Below are 12,567 nucleotides of genomic sequence, written 5' to 3' on the forward strand. Positions count from 1 at the left end.
CCCATTTTAACCGGCTCAAGTAAGACTAGTGCATCCTGGGTCCAGCAGCACAGGCCTGTTGTCTCACAGGATCAGCCATGCTGCTAGTCCTTAGCGGGAAGAGGGTGTAAGAAGGGTGATCCCCCTGTGCCCCTCCTCAAAAGGCAGAGGCCTCTTCTATACCTCATGGGGCCAGCCACTGTGCCAGGGCCCCAGAGGCAAGGCACAAGTACTGAGATTCTAGAGTCGGGGAGGGGATGAATCCCTACTTCCCCAAATGTTCAAATGGTGAGAGTTGTGGGGGAGAGAGGTAATCCCCCAGACCCAGTGCTGCCCAGCAGAGGACTCTGGGAATGTGCTCTGGAGGCCCAGCTCCCTCCCACCTCTCCTCTCTGGGCTAGTGGTCAGGCAGTTGCCAGAGCAACTACAACAGGGGCAGGTAGGAGGTGAGGAAGACGGTGGGGAACCTTGCCGCCTCCATTTCTGCTTCAAGGAGATCAGTTTGTTCTCAGATATGCCACTTCGTTACCCCTCCAGATAAATGAGTAGCAAGTTGAAAGGGGGGAAGCCTCAGGTGGATGGGTGAGCCTGGGCCGGGCAGGGGAAAGAAACACTGTTAGGCCTGACCCTGGTTCTCACCCCTAGAGTGAAGCAACTTCAGGGAGGTCAGCTCTGCAAGGCTTAGTGACAGCACAGAGCCTGAGCTGGCTCAGCAGCAGTGTCTAGGCACGAGGCTAGTGGGGGTGTGGGAGTGAGGGCCAAGGGTCCAGCCTCTATCCTGCCCTCTGGCGAGAGCTGGAATGGGGAAAGCAGGCAGTGGAGTGGGGAGATCCTTCCAAGCCTCTTCCCTGGTGGAAGGGCCCCGTTTGCCGGCAGGGTCTGGGGCAGGGCCCCTTCCAGGCAGGACCACATCACACATCAGTCATCTCATCCCCCAGCTCTGCGTCTTCCGGCTCTCCTTCCTCTTCCTCCTCCTCCTCCTCCGAGGTCACATTGGGTTCATCAGCTTCTGCTAGGCATTTGGGGCAGGAACAGACAAAAAGGTAGTTCTCCCTACGGGGGTGGGGGAAGGGAGAGAGAGAAGTCAGGCAGCCACCAGGACAGAGGACCCCAGAGCCCAGCCATGTCCCCAGCTGGCACCTGAGGATCTTGTGGCGGCTATGGCGGCTGCGCTCCCGCTGACAGCAGTCTAAGTAGCTGATACAGATTTCCTGTGGAGCAGAGGAGAGGAGGGATCTGACAATCCATGCTGTTAATTGAGACAAGGGCTCTCCAAACACTACGCCAGGCCCAGGAGCCAGGCTCTAGATGCCCTTGGGTGGAGGGGTGGGCTGCCCTGCTCCACTTGCCTGTGCCTTGAGCAGGCAGGCAGGTAGGCAGGCTACTATGGGGCTCCAACTACCTGTGTCTGACACAGAGGAGACTGTGGTTAGCCACAAGCATGGTGAAAGCCAATGGCCAAGGCCTGTGGCTGCAACCAGGATTATCTTGGTATGATGCTACTTGCCTTGGAAGAAGACTCAGCAAGGCTCTGGGCATTGCACTAACAGCCAAGACCCCAACCCATACAGGTCCCCCTCAGTTCAAGACACAAAAAGCTGTCTCCTGCTTTCTTACAAGTTGCAGATATGGTGATGAAAAGGCGACTAGAGACAAGAACCTGGGCATGTCAGTAGTCCTCAGACTTTGCTCTGAGGCTTCCTAGAGCTATTTTTTTAAAATATAGGGTGAGATTAGAACACACCCACAGGTAAAAAAACTCAAGCCCTGGCCATTTAGAGCTCTAACCACACCGCTGAACTGCAAGGGGCTCTAGCCATTTCCACTCCCACCCTGGGGGAAATCTGCAAGGCCCACCATCCAGCTACCCCACATCTCTGGCCTCCTCACCTCTCCCGGCTTAATCTCCTCCAGAGCAGTGACATGCAAAAGGAAGTTGTTTTCTGGGAAGGAGGTCTCTGCATTGGGGACACAGCTGTGGTTACCTGCGTCACAAAAAGCAGGTCGTAAGGATTATGACTGACTAAAAATGTACAGCTTCAATTCTACAGGGCGCTGGGTCCTATCTTTTTTGGTTCTCTGATCCCTTCTGGGGCTGAGCAAGACTGGAGCCCAGGTTTCCTGACTCCCCATTCATTCTCTTTTCTGAAGACACAGGCTCAGATGCACTCCCCTGGCACTCCCCCTCACCTCCTGGGACTGGCCCACTTCATGCTGGGTTGTGCTCCCACAACCTCACAACGGGAGGGATGAGGCTCTCAAAGGCTACCCACACGCAACCACTCAACTCAGTTCTGTTACCAGACATCTGGTACCAGCTGACTCAGGCGCCCTGAGAACCCAGTGCAGGCAGCAGGGCAGCCATGCGGCCAGAGAGGAGGTATTTCCAGTGAGGAAACCAGACGGTGGGAGGCTGAGATCTGGAACAGGCAGCTGGCCTGTGTGGCTGTGCCATTCTCATCAGCTGCTGAGACTTGCTTTCTAGCCTGAGCTCTCCCTTCCCGGGACCCTGAGAGCCCCCAGGCTTCTCATACTTTCCTTGACCGAATCTCACAGGGCCTGGCCCCATTTTACATATGGGCAGTATTCAAAAAGTTCATGGAAGATGTGTATTATGAAAAACTGGATCTCAAAATTTTGCACCCAGAAATAAACTCATACTTTAATCTCATTTTCCCACAAACTTTTGGAAATCCCCAAGTATAAGCATATATTCAAGCACAAGCAATTGAATGAACAAACAAAAAAATGATGGAACAAAAAGGACTGGGAGATACCCAGAGGAACTTCAGACCCAACCCCTCTCCCAGATTCTACCCGATCAGCCTCAAGACTTGGGCCAACTGAGAAAGACAACGGTGGCTGGGAGGCCACCTGGCAAATGCAGAAATGCTCAGGACCATCCCTCCTCATGGCGTGTGACTCACAGCAGCTCTGAAGCACAAAGAGGCCAGATCCTTCGCAGTTCAGAAACTCGCCGGTTGCTGTAAGACAGTAACGTGCAGATGCTGTTTGTCCTGCACAGACAGGCACTGGCTCCACTGTCCTGCCACCCACCCAGTAACACACCCAGTCCCGACCGTTTCACCTCAGCCTGCACCTCTACAACACAAGCCTCGCGTTTCTGTCTAGGACATCCCCTACCACCCAGTGCTCCCCCTCCTCCCAGCATCGAGTCACTGGATGGGGCTTGGGGCGAATTCTCACCCGCGTGTACAGTGGACAGGTATGAAGCTCCCCACAGGCACGCAGGTCACCTTCCCCCAGGAACTCAGAGCTCCTTGGGGAAAGACTGGGCACCTGCCATCCAACTAGGAGGTCTCCACAGGTGGGTGAGGCTGAGGCCCCATCTCACCAACCTGCCTCGATGTCCTTGTACAGCTGGTCAATGAAGGCGTCCAGCTGCTCGCGGTCCTGAGGCTTCAGCTCCAGAGCGTCACAGGCATGGACCCACTGGCTCAGGGAGCTGGGGTCCCAGGCAGCCCAGAGTTGGAGAGGAGGAGGCCCAGGTCATGAGCTCTCCACCTCTAGGCAAGGGTTTCCCACCCACCCCATTTCTTTCTCCAGGGTGAGGTCCATCTTACCCCCCGCCAGACCAAGGTCCCAAGAACAGATTCCAGGACTCATTCTCTCTGACTCCAGGTCCCTGTGCCCAGCAGTGTTCTGGCCAGTCACATCCTCCCTCCCCAGTCCTGGTAGGAGCTGTGGCTAGGTTCCTCGATCAGTCTCCCACTCAAGCCTTGAGTGGGTTAGGATAAGCCCAAAGCTCTGGAGCATTCTATCCTCACCTGGTCCCAATTCCTTGGCCATTGGTCCCAACAAGAGCAAACAGAGACCGGAATCCATCTGGAGTAAACCACTGTGGAGAGAAAGAGAGGTGAGAATGTAGGTTAAATCCATGCGCTTCTGGCTCAGGTGGCTCCCTGTTCTGTGAGCCAGTCCCACCCCGGCTCCAGAAGACCAAGTTGGCTTGGGCTCAGCCATCCTGCAGGAGGTGCTGATCCCAGAGTGACAGAGCAGCCCCTGGTCCTGCCCACCCACCTCACCTGACTGAGAGCTTCCTCATAAAGGGCCTCTGTGAAGAGTGTCCGCAGGAGTTCCAGCTGGCCCTGGTTTAAGGGAGACAGGAGAGACTTGCATCCTGGGGACTTCCTGTTAGCGCCCAGGCAGGGCCCAGAAGACCAGGTGAGGGAAGGACAAAGGGCCAGCTCTGTGGACTAAGATGTCCCTTGGGTAGAAGAAGGCCATAGAGTCCTTATCTCCAGGCTCTGACAGCCTGCTGGCCTGCTCTAACCTAGGGCAGCAGCCCCAAACCTCTTCCTATTTTCTAGCACGTCTACCAGCAAGGCTGAGGCAGCCTGGCTTAGGACTTCTGTCCTCACTGCTGCCCTGCAGACCAGCTTGGCTCTCCCCTCCTTTCCTCCAGATTCAAAGCAGGAAGACCCATCCCAGATGCGTCCCTTACACACACCTACCTCTGCCCTGGGCAGCTCCTGCCTGGAAGCCTGCCATCCTCGGTGAGGATCGGTGGTGGCCTTTGGTTGGGGACTGGCCATTTCACCCTGCTCCCTGACTCTGCGGACCCCCACCCCTGTACTCTCTATCAGGTCCACTGTGCCCACTACTGTCCTATGACAGGGCTCCTGCCTCCCACTTCAGTGTGACGAGCACTTTCAGGGCAGAGACCAGACTCCTGCTTCACCTGTCACCACTCCACTTCCCAATTTTCAGTCCGCATTAAGTCACAAAGCTAACAGTGGCAAGAATGTTAAGTCTTCTGAATTGACTTTTGGGCCCAGATTCTAACCCCTTCCTGTAAATGGGAAGGAACAAAACTCAGAGCTTCCCACCACAGCCTCAGACATCCCAGGCTGTTTGGGGAAGGGCACAAAGACAGGGCACAGGAGAAAACCAACCTTGAACTTGTCCCCCAGGAGTTTGTGGACAATTTCTTCCTCCTCATTGGCCGTTTTGTTACAGAACTGGGAGAAGAGCCTGATCCAGCGGTCCTTATCCTTAGCCTGCAGGGAACAAATACACCTGATGATCCCAGACACCCACCTTCTGACTGGTACTCCTGCCCCTGCCAGTAGGGAAATACCAGCACACATGCACTCCTAGGGGCCCTTCCCCTGCCCAACACTTCCTCTCCGCACTGCCCATGACCTCTCTCATTTCATGTAAGAAACACAATCCTGAAAGACAGTGCTTATAAATAAAATACATGAGCTGCTGCCACACATGACAGCTCAGACATTACAGGTAAATGGGCCCCTGCTCCTCCACTCCCCAGGCCTGACTTGAGTTGAACCTACTCCTAAGGTTTTATAGAGCAAACGGTTCTCCTTTGGGAAGCCCAGGGAGACCTCTGCATCCAAGTTGGGGCCATGAGGCAAAAAGGAGACTGAGGCCAAGGGCTGAACTGAGAGCCAGCTTCCCCAGGGGGGACCCCAGGGCAAGCTCACCTGCTTCACTGTGGCCACCATCCGGGCCATCAACATGATGCTTGCAGTCTCTGGGGGATAGTGAACACTCCTGGGAAAAGAGAATTAAAAAAAAAAAAAGGCCTAGAAAGTCCTCTGTAGTAGCTAAGCTTATAGAAGCCCAATTACTGTAACAGAAACTTTCCTACCAATTCCAGCAATTGCTAAAGAATGTCACAGCAGGGACTTAGGCAGAACTCTGCCCCCCATGAGCTTAGTGGGGCTCTTTCTAGGAATGTGTAAAAGGCTGAGGGTAGTGGGACTGAACTGGCAGCTCAGATTAAAGGGTGGGTGTTGGTTGTCTAACCCTAAGCATGGAGGAAAAGTCTGGGGAACTTAAGAAAGATGGCAACATGTGCTGAGCCCAGGTAGGCCGGCAGGGAGGGATAAAGGAAAGGAAAGGAAAGGAAAGGAAAGGAAAGGAAAGGAAAGGAAAGGAAAGGAAAGGAGGGAAACCTACCTCCATGCCTCCTGCAGTTTGAAAGGAAAGGAAAGGAAAGGAAAGGAAAGGAAAGGAAAGGAAAGGAAAGGAAGAGCCCAGGTAGGCCGGCAGGGAGGGATAAAGGAAAGGAAAGGAAAGGAAAGGAAAGGAAAGGAAAGGAAAGGAAAGGAAAGGAAAGGAAAGGAGGGAAACCTACCTCCATGCCTCCTGCAGTTTGTTGAGTGGATGCAGGGGGTCATCCTGGGAGGGGCCTGGGCACAGGACCCGGTGGTACTGCTCAGCAGCTGCCAGGCGACACTCTGCACTGCAGTACACCACCTGTCAGTGGGGTGGAGGTCAGCACCCCAGCTCTGACACGGGACGAGAGGGTGCGAGGCACAGGCAGCCCATGCGGAGCTCTGCTCCTCTAACTATATTCCTTCCACAAACTGGCCCTGAGCAACCGCTCTGAGATCTGATGGGATGGGAAAGCATGCTCTGGGAGCGTGGGAGAGGGCCACCTGCCACCTAACCTGGGCTTGTAAAGCCGCAAACAGGGAAGAGAGCTTTTCAGGCAAAGGGGAGAGCCCCTGCCAGGCCCCCAAAAGAAGACTGGCTCCCACCAACCCTATTTTCCATACAATGGAACAGGGCCAGGGAGGGTGTAACTGGAATAACCAAGTCTTTCAATAGCTCTCAGGGCCATGACCAGGTCTGTCTTTACTCCTGTCTTTCCAGTTGAGGACTTGGGCTATGGCTTCCCACACCTGGCCCCTTCCAGGTGCACTCCCCAGGGATGCTTACCTGGCAGTGGGGACAGTTCTGATGGAGGTCCTTGCGTACAGTACACAGCTCAGGGTGAGGCAGAACCTGGCCTGGTTTCCCAGTCAACCTCTGGGCATTCTCCTCTGCCTTCTCCAGTGCCCGAAGGCAGTGGTCACAGGCTGAGGGTCAGGGCCAGACATGACAGTATAAGGATCTCGCGATCAAGGACCACACTGTCCTAGCCACAGCAGCATTCCTAGGGCAAGATGTGCCTGGCACGTAGCAGGTGCTCCACAGAAGTTTAGGAAGTGAGTAGAATAAATTACTATAATCACAGGATGGAATGGATGTTTTCACGTATATCCAAAGGTGGATGATCCACTCCCACCCATCTGACTCCTTGTTTTCCAATCACACTGTCTGTGGGTCCTGCCCTACACTCTGAAGCCAATGGCTCCTCCTCCTATGGTGTATCTCCAGCTTAAGAAAAGTATGAAAAAAAGCAGTGCTAAGGGCATCCCACTTGCTCCTGACTCCTAACCCAGTCTTCTTTGAAAGAAGGCCCACGTGGCCTCTTCCTAGTGGAGAGTTCCACTTAGGCACACAGCCCTTCAGCATGATGTCTGGTCCCTTATGCTATGGGGCCAGCTTCTCAGTTCCAGTTGAGTGACAGTCCTCCCCTTAGAAGCAAGTTTGAAGAGTTTAGTACTGGAGGCATACAGCCCCAAACTCCTGAGACTGGGTGAAAATATGGTTCTTAGGCACATCCCAAGTTATCTAAGGGAAGACAGCGTTTCCTCCCAATGCTGAGTCTCAGAGACATCAGCCAATAGGGATGCATACAACTCTCATCCTTGCGTGAAGGCAAATGAGCTCAGCAGCCAATGAGTAGGCGAGATGGGCTCACCTCGGTAACGATAGAGTGCATTCCAGAGAAACTGCGCAGCCACCAGGGGGCGCTCTACGAAGATGGTCTCCCCCTTCCGAATCAGCTGTGTGGCAAACAGCCCCTTTCCCTAAAAGGACAGAGAGGGAATAGGGTAGTCATAAGAATGGACAGAGCACGCAGCTCCAAGAGCTTCTGGAAGACTGCCCGGCCTCAGCCTACATGCCTCCCTGTTAGGAGAGTTCCTGGGTTCCTGGAGAACGTTTGGCATGCTCCAGAACAGCCTCCTCTGGAAACGTAGCTCTGACCTACTTTCAGATGTACCTCTTTCAGCCCATTCAGAGCAGAAAGCCTGAGGCACCATGGGAGCCACCTCAGACTCCTCAGAGGAGAATTTTTTAGAGCGACAAGAACAGGGTCAAGGTTCATGGCAGGCTGGGACCTCCTGTAGCTGGAGCTGGTAAGGGCAGGGCAGCCTTCAGTGAGTCACCCACGTGCTCCTTCAGGATCCTGGTGGTGGTACTGCTGCTCAGGATTGCAGAGAAATCCTCCACCACGGGAGAAGGGGGTCTGATATAGGGGAGAATGTACCCTCTTCCTTAGCCAGCTGGCTACCCCCAGCACCAAGCACAGTGCTTGGCACCCAGCAGGGGCTCAGTGATCACACCGAAAGGAATGAGCTAATCTTAGTGCCGAGGTTCACTTGTTGTGACCCTCTGAGTCCATTTCTTCACTGTACTCATCTATTTCCTACATGAAGTGAGATTACAACACCTAATACTACCAGGTGGTTTCCAGGATGCAGTGACATGGCTGGCACGGAAGACTGTACCTCACGTGCTCTAGCTCCTTACTATGCAATGTGAAGTGCACAGCCTGGCATCATGGACATCACCTGGGCCACCATGAGAAATGCAGGATCTCGGGGCCAGCAGATAGCACAGAGGTTATGTCACTGAACTCCCACATGGCCGACTGCGGTTCGAGTCCTGGTCCTGGTGGCTTGAAACTCACACCGAGTGTGCATGTGTGTGCCCAAGATCCCAGGAGGAGAATGGAGGAGAAGAGATTGCAGAGTGGCCATCCTCCGGGGAGGGTGACTTTTCACTTTCCCTTTCAGTGTCTCTGACATTGTCTCTCTCCCCAGTGAGTGCACATACCCTAAGGAAAAAAATGAATGAATGAATGAATGAATGAATGAATGCAGGATCTCAAGCACCACCCCAAACTTGCCAAATCAGGATCTGCATTTTGGCAAGATGCCCAGGTGATCGATATGCCCATTAAAGTTTGAGAAGCACTGGTCTATACATATGTACGGAATGAAAAATGAGAAAACAACCATCTCTCAAATGTGCAAAGATCTCATGGGGGGGGAGGGGACAGCAGGTAGCATGGTGGTTAAGGTGCTGGACACTCCCATGGTGGCCGACCACAGTTTGCGTCCTGGACCTGGTGGCTTGCTTTCCCACTTTCTCTATCTCTCTCTGGTCAAATTAAAATAAATGAACGAATAAATAAAATTAAATAATTCTTCAAAAAAAACGAATCTCATGGGATGGCTACAGAGTCTGGGCAGGAATTGGCCTTGCTGGCACTTACTCATACTCCCCATTTAGAGAAAGATACTGCCCTTGGTGACACTGACCTGCCACAACAAAGGGAGAGAACAAAAATGCTTGACACAGCAGCAAAATGTCCTGCCACTGTACCCTCCCAGGCAGCTCCCTGTTTCCCTCTGGCACTGGTGCAATGGCCAGACAGAGGCACCTCCCAACTCAGTACAAGAGGGATGTGTAGGCCAGGGTGCACATCTTGAGCTCTAAATCACAACCCTGTGAACAACTCTGGGAGCTCTGCCTGACAGTAGAATGGGACAAGTGAAGCAGAAGCACGGGCAAAGTCATGGTGGCATCTTGACTGCTTTCCTGGACACTCCACCCCATGCCCTGTAGCCCCCGAGACTTGATATAGCAAAATGAAAACTTGGCCTTCCTCTTTGGGACAAAGCAGCATGAAAAGAAATCTACATTATATGTGATAATTTCAAATTTCGATATGGGATAAATACAAATCTCCCTCTCCCTTTCTAGAGGACCAAATGCAGAAAGTATTTAGTAATCAAAACCAAGGGAAAAGAATCAGAGTTGCTCCTTTATGAGACCACTCATCTCCCAAAGAGATTAAAGTATGTCAAGAAAAACAGCCCTATAACATCAAGAAGCTTGAAGGGGGACCAGCAGGTGGTATGGTGGTTAGGGAGGCTGGACTCCCACATGGCTGACCACAGTTCGAGTCCTAGACCTGGCAGTTCGCTTTCTCACTTTCCTTCTTTCTTTCTCTGTTCAACTTCAAAAACATAAAATAAAATAGTGACAGTGAATAAAATTAAATAATTCTTAAAAAAAAAAAAAAAAGGAGCTTGGAGGGCAATGAATCTGAATAGAAAGGGGACAAACTACACAAACATTATTTCCAATTTGAAAAAGAAGTTTTAAAAAAATATATACAGGGTCGGCAGGTGGCATGTTGGTTAAGGACACTGGGCTCCCACATGGCTGACTATGGTTCGAATCCCGGATCTGGTGGCTTGCTTTCTCACTTTCTCTCTCTGTTCCTCTCTGGTCAAATTAAAACAAATAAATAAAATTAAGTTAAATAAAATAAATCTTAAGAAAAAAAAAAAAAAAGGAAAAGACGTACAGGGACCACCAGGTGGCATAGTGGTTTAAAGCACTGGATTCCTACATGGTCAACCATGGTTCAAGTCCCACACTTGATAGCTTGTTAGCTTGTTTTCTCACTTTCCTTTTCTCTGTCTCTCTCCAGTGAATTAATAATAATAAAAATGAAATACATAACTTTTTAAAAATATACAAAATTCTAAGATGATGCAGTGAATTTTGAAATCTTGATGAAATGGATGACTTCCCAGAAAATACAAATGACTCAAATTCAAAAGGAAGGAAGTCCAGACTGACTAATAAGCTGTGCTGGTATCTGGCTAGTAGGCATCACATGGCACTCTGGCTGGCATCCACTGGTTCTGCTCAGTCTTCTGTTCTGAATGGTTATGTTCCTGGCATAATAACAGTTGCTAAATTTTTGAAAATTATTACTGCCAATGTCCAAAGAAGCAATAAAAGTAGTCAAAAACTACTTCCATATTAGGTCTCTGCTATATATGGTTTTATGAGCTAATTCTCTCAAACATTCAAAGAATAAATAATAATAATTCTGATGCTATTTAAACTCTTCAATAAAAGAGAAAATCAGGGGCTTCTTACTTTTATTGAAAAAGCAGCATAACCTCCATGTGCCAAACTGAGGAAGACAACACAGAGGCCACCACCAACAAAATCACAGACCAATCTCACTTGATGAAAACAGATACACAAAGTCCAAAAGAATCTATCTTGTTACCAAATCTAGGTAGGTCTGTGATTTTCTCTGGCAGCAGATCAAGCAAAGGTATGGAGAGGCTAACCAGTTGGGTTTTTTGAAGTTTATTTATTTATTCCATGAGTGAGAGAGATAGAGATAGGAAGAGTGAGAAATACAGCCTGCCCACACACATACATTTCAATGCCATAACCTACCTCCAGCTAGGATCATGGCACATGACTGTCAATATTAAGGGAGGTCTCCAGACATGAACCAGCAACCTTCCCATGTGGGTCTGCCTCATGGATCATAATGTTTTTACCACCATGCACCACAGTCCAGGCTCCAGCTGGGATTTTGGCAGAAGGCAGGAACAGGACGAGCGAGCAAGGACAGTGAGTGAATTGGGGGAAGGCACGAAGAAAGAAAGGGGCTGAGAGGTCTGGGGCTAATGAAGATAAAGGTCAACACCGCTGCAAGCTAGGAGTAATGGAACTGACACTACCAAACTGTGGGCCTCTCAAGAGAACTAGAGGCTCTGGCTAGAGGTGGAGACTTGAGCAGCTACCAAGTGTGTAGGGGAATTGATTTGTTAGGGAAGGAAAGTGCTCCAGATGCTTCTGAAACAGAAAGGAGCCAAGGAAAGGGGAGGCTGGACACTGGATCAGTATGACAATGCTGAGATCAGGAGACAAATGACTATACAGTGTTCATATCTTGGGCAAGAACCTAGTACACTCAGAGCCACTACATGTGATAGATTATCCAACCTCACTAGTAACCAAACAGATGTAAATGAGAAGAAAAAAATAACATTTTGCACATGTCAACTGGCAAAGGCAACTAAGAAATAAAACGGCGGAGAAAACACAAGATGTCCGCACAGAACTTGAGCTCCAAGACCTTCCATCCCAGGGGTCGACAATAAGATAACAATTAAGTGTCCATAGAGAAAGAGTTGGGTGGGTGTATGTGGCCCTCCCATGAAATAGGCCATTATTCAATTCTTAAAAATTAACATGTAGAAACAAATTTATTGATACTGATTGACTGCTGAATCAAAATGCAATTTCTAACAATGTAATTTTAATACACACGTATTCCCAAAGTATAAGATTATTAGTGATTTTTATCTTTTCTTTATATACATGAAGTTTCTATTTTTCCCGACAAGGAACTTTTAAAATCCCATAATACAACCAAAATCAGGTCACTCTCCTGTTTAAAACCTTCAAATGCTCCTTCAGCTTTTGGGTTCTAATTGAGTCCAAGCACTCCAAGGCCCTCCGTGAAGGGTCCTGGCCTCTCTCCCCCATCCACATTTCACTCGGAAAGTTCCCGAGAACCCACGATTGTTTTACACCTCGGTTCCCTCTGCCCAGCACGTCCCTGCCCATCGCTCCCGCGGCCCAGCAGCACAGCCCCAGCGTGGACCACGAGGCCAGGATCCCCCAGTCCCGCCCAGAGCGGCCGCAGCAGAGGCACTGACAGGCGGGCCGGGGTCTGCGGGGAGGGGGCGCGCACTGTGGAGGTCCGGGTCCACCGCGTGACTGCGCCAGGAGCCTGCGCGCGGGGACGGACAGGGAGTCCCCGGGCCGCGAGCAGGGACCCGGCCGCAGCGTTCGAGCGGCACGGGAGTCTCTTGGCTC

General features: G+C 51.0%; 1 protein-coding gene across 1 annotated transcript in view; it reads right to left on the reverse strand.

Annotated features, from left to right (window-relative positions):
• Nucleotides 1–6: 6 nt before the first annotated feature.
• SMYD5 (SMYD family member 5) overlaps nucleotides 7–12,567 on the reverse strand; it is a 13,180-nt gene continuing 619 nt past the window's right edge. The window contains exons 2-13 of the mRNA XM_006151258.3: nucleotides 7,556–7,664; nucleotides 6,688–6,827; nucleotides 6,101–6,222; nucleotides 5,445–5,514; nucleotides 4,896–5,000; nucleotides 4,026–4,088; nucleotides 3,768–3,838; nucleotides 3,339–3,445; nucleotides 2,907–2,963; nucleotides 1,870–1,964; nucleotides 1,120–1,190; nucleotides 7–1,032 (exon numbers count right to left, since the gene is read on the reverse strand). Of these exons, the coding sequence (XP_006151320.1) occupies nucleotides 891–1,032; nucleotides 1,120–1,190; nucleotides 1,870–1,964; nucleotides 2,907–2,963; nucleotides 3,339–3,445; nucleotides 3,768–3,838; nucleotides 4,026–4,088; nucleotides 4,896–5,000; nucleotides 5,445–5,514; nucleotides 6,101–6,222; nucleotides 6,688–6,827; nucleotides 7,556–7,664 (1,152 nt within the window). The 3' untranslated portion in view covers nucleotides 7–890. The remainder of the gene's footprint in view (nucleotides 1,033–1,119; nucleotides 1,191–1,869; nucleotides 1,965–2,906; nucleotides 2,964–3,338; nucleotides 3,446–3,767; nucleotides 3,839–4,025; nucleotides 4,089–4,895; nucleotides 5,001–5,444; nucleotides 5,515–6,100; nucleotides 6,223–6,687; nucleotides 6,828–7,555; nucleotides 7,665–12,567) is intronic.

The sequence above is a fragment of the Tupaia chinensis genome, unplaced genomic scaffold, assembly GCF_000334495.1.
Source record: "Tupaia chinensis unplaced genomic scaffold, TupChi_1.0 Scaffold000316_1, whole genome shotgun sequence".
Taxonomy (NCBI): Eukaryota; Metazoa; Chordata; class Mammalia; order Scandentia; family Tupaiidae; genus Tupaia; species Tupaia belangeri.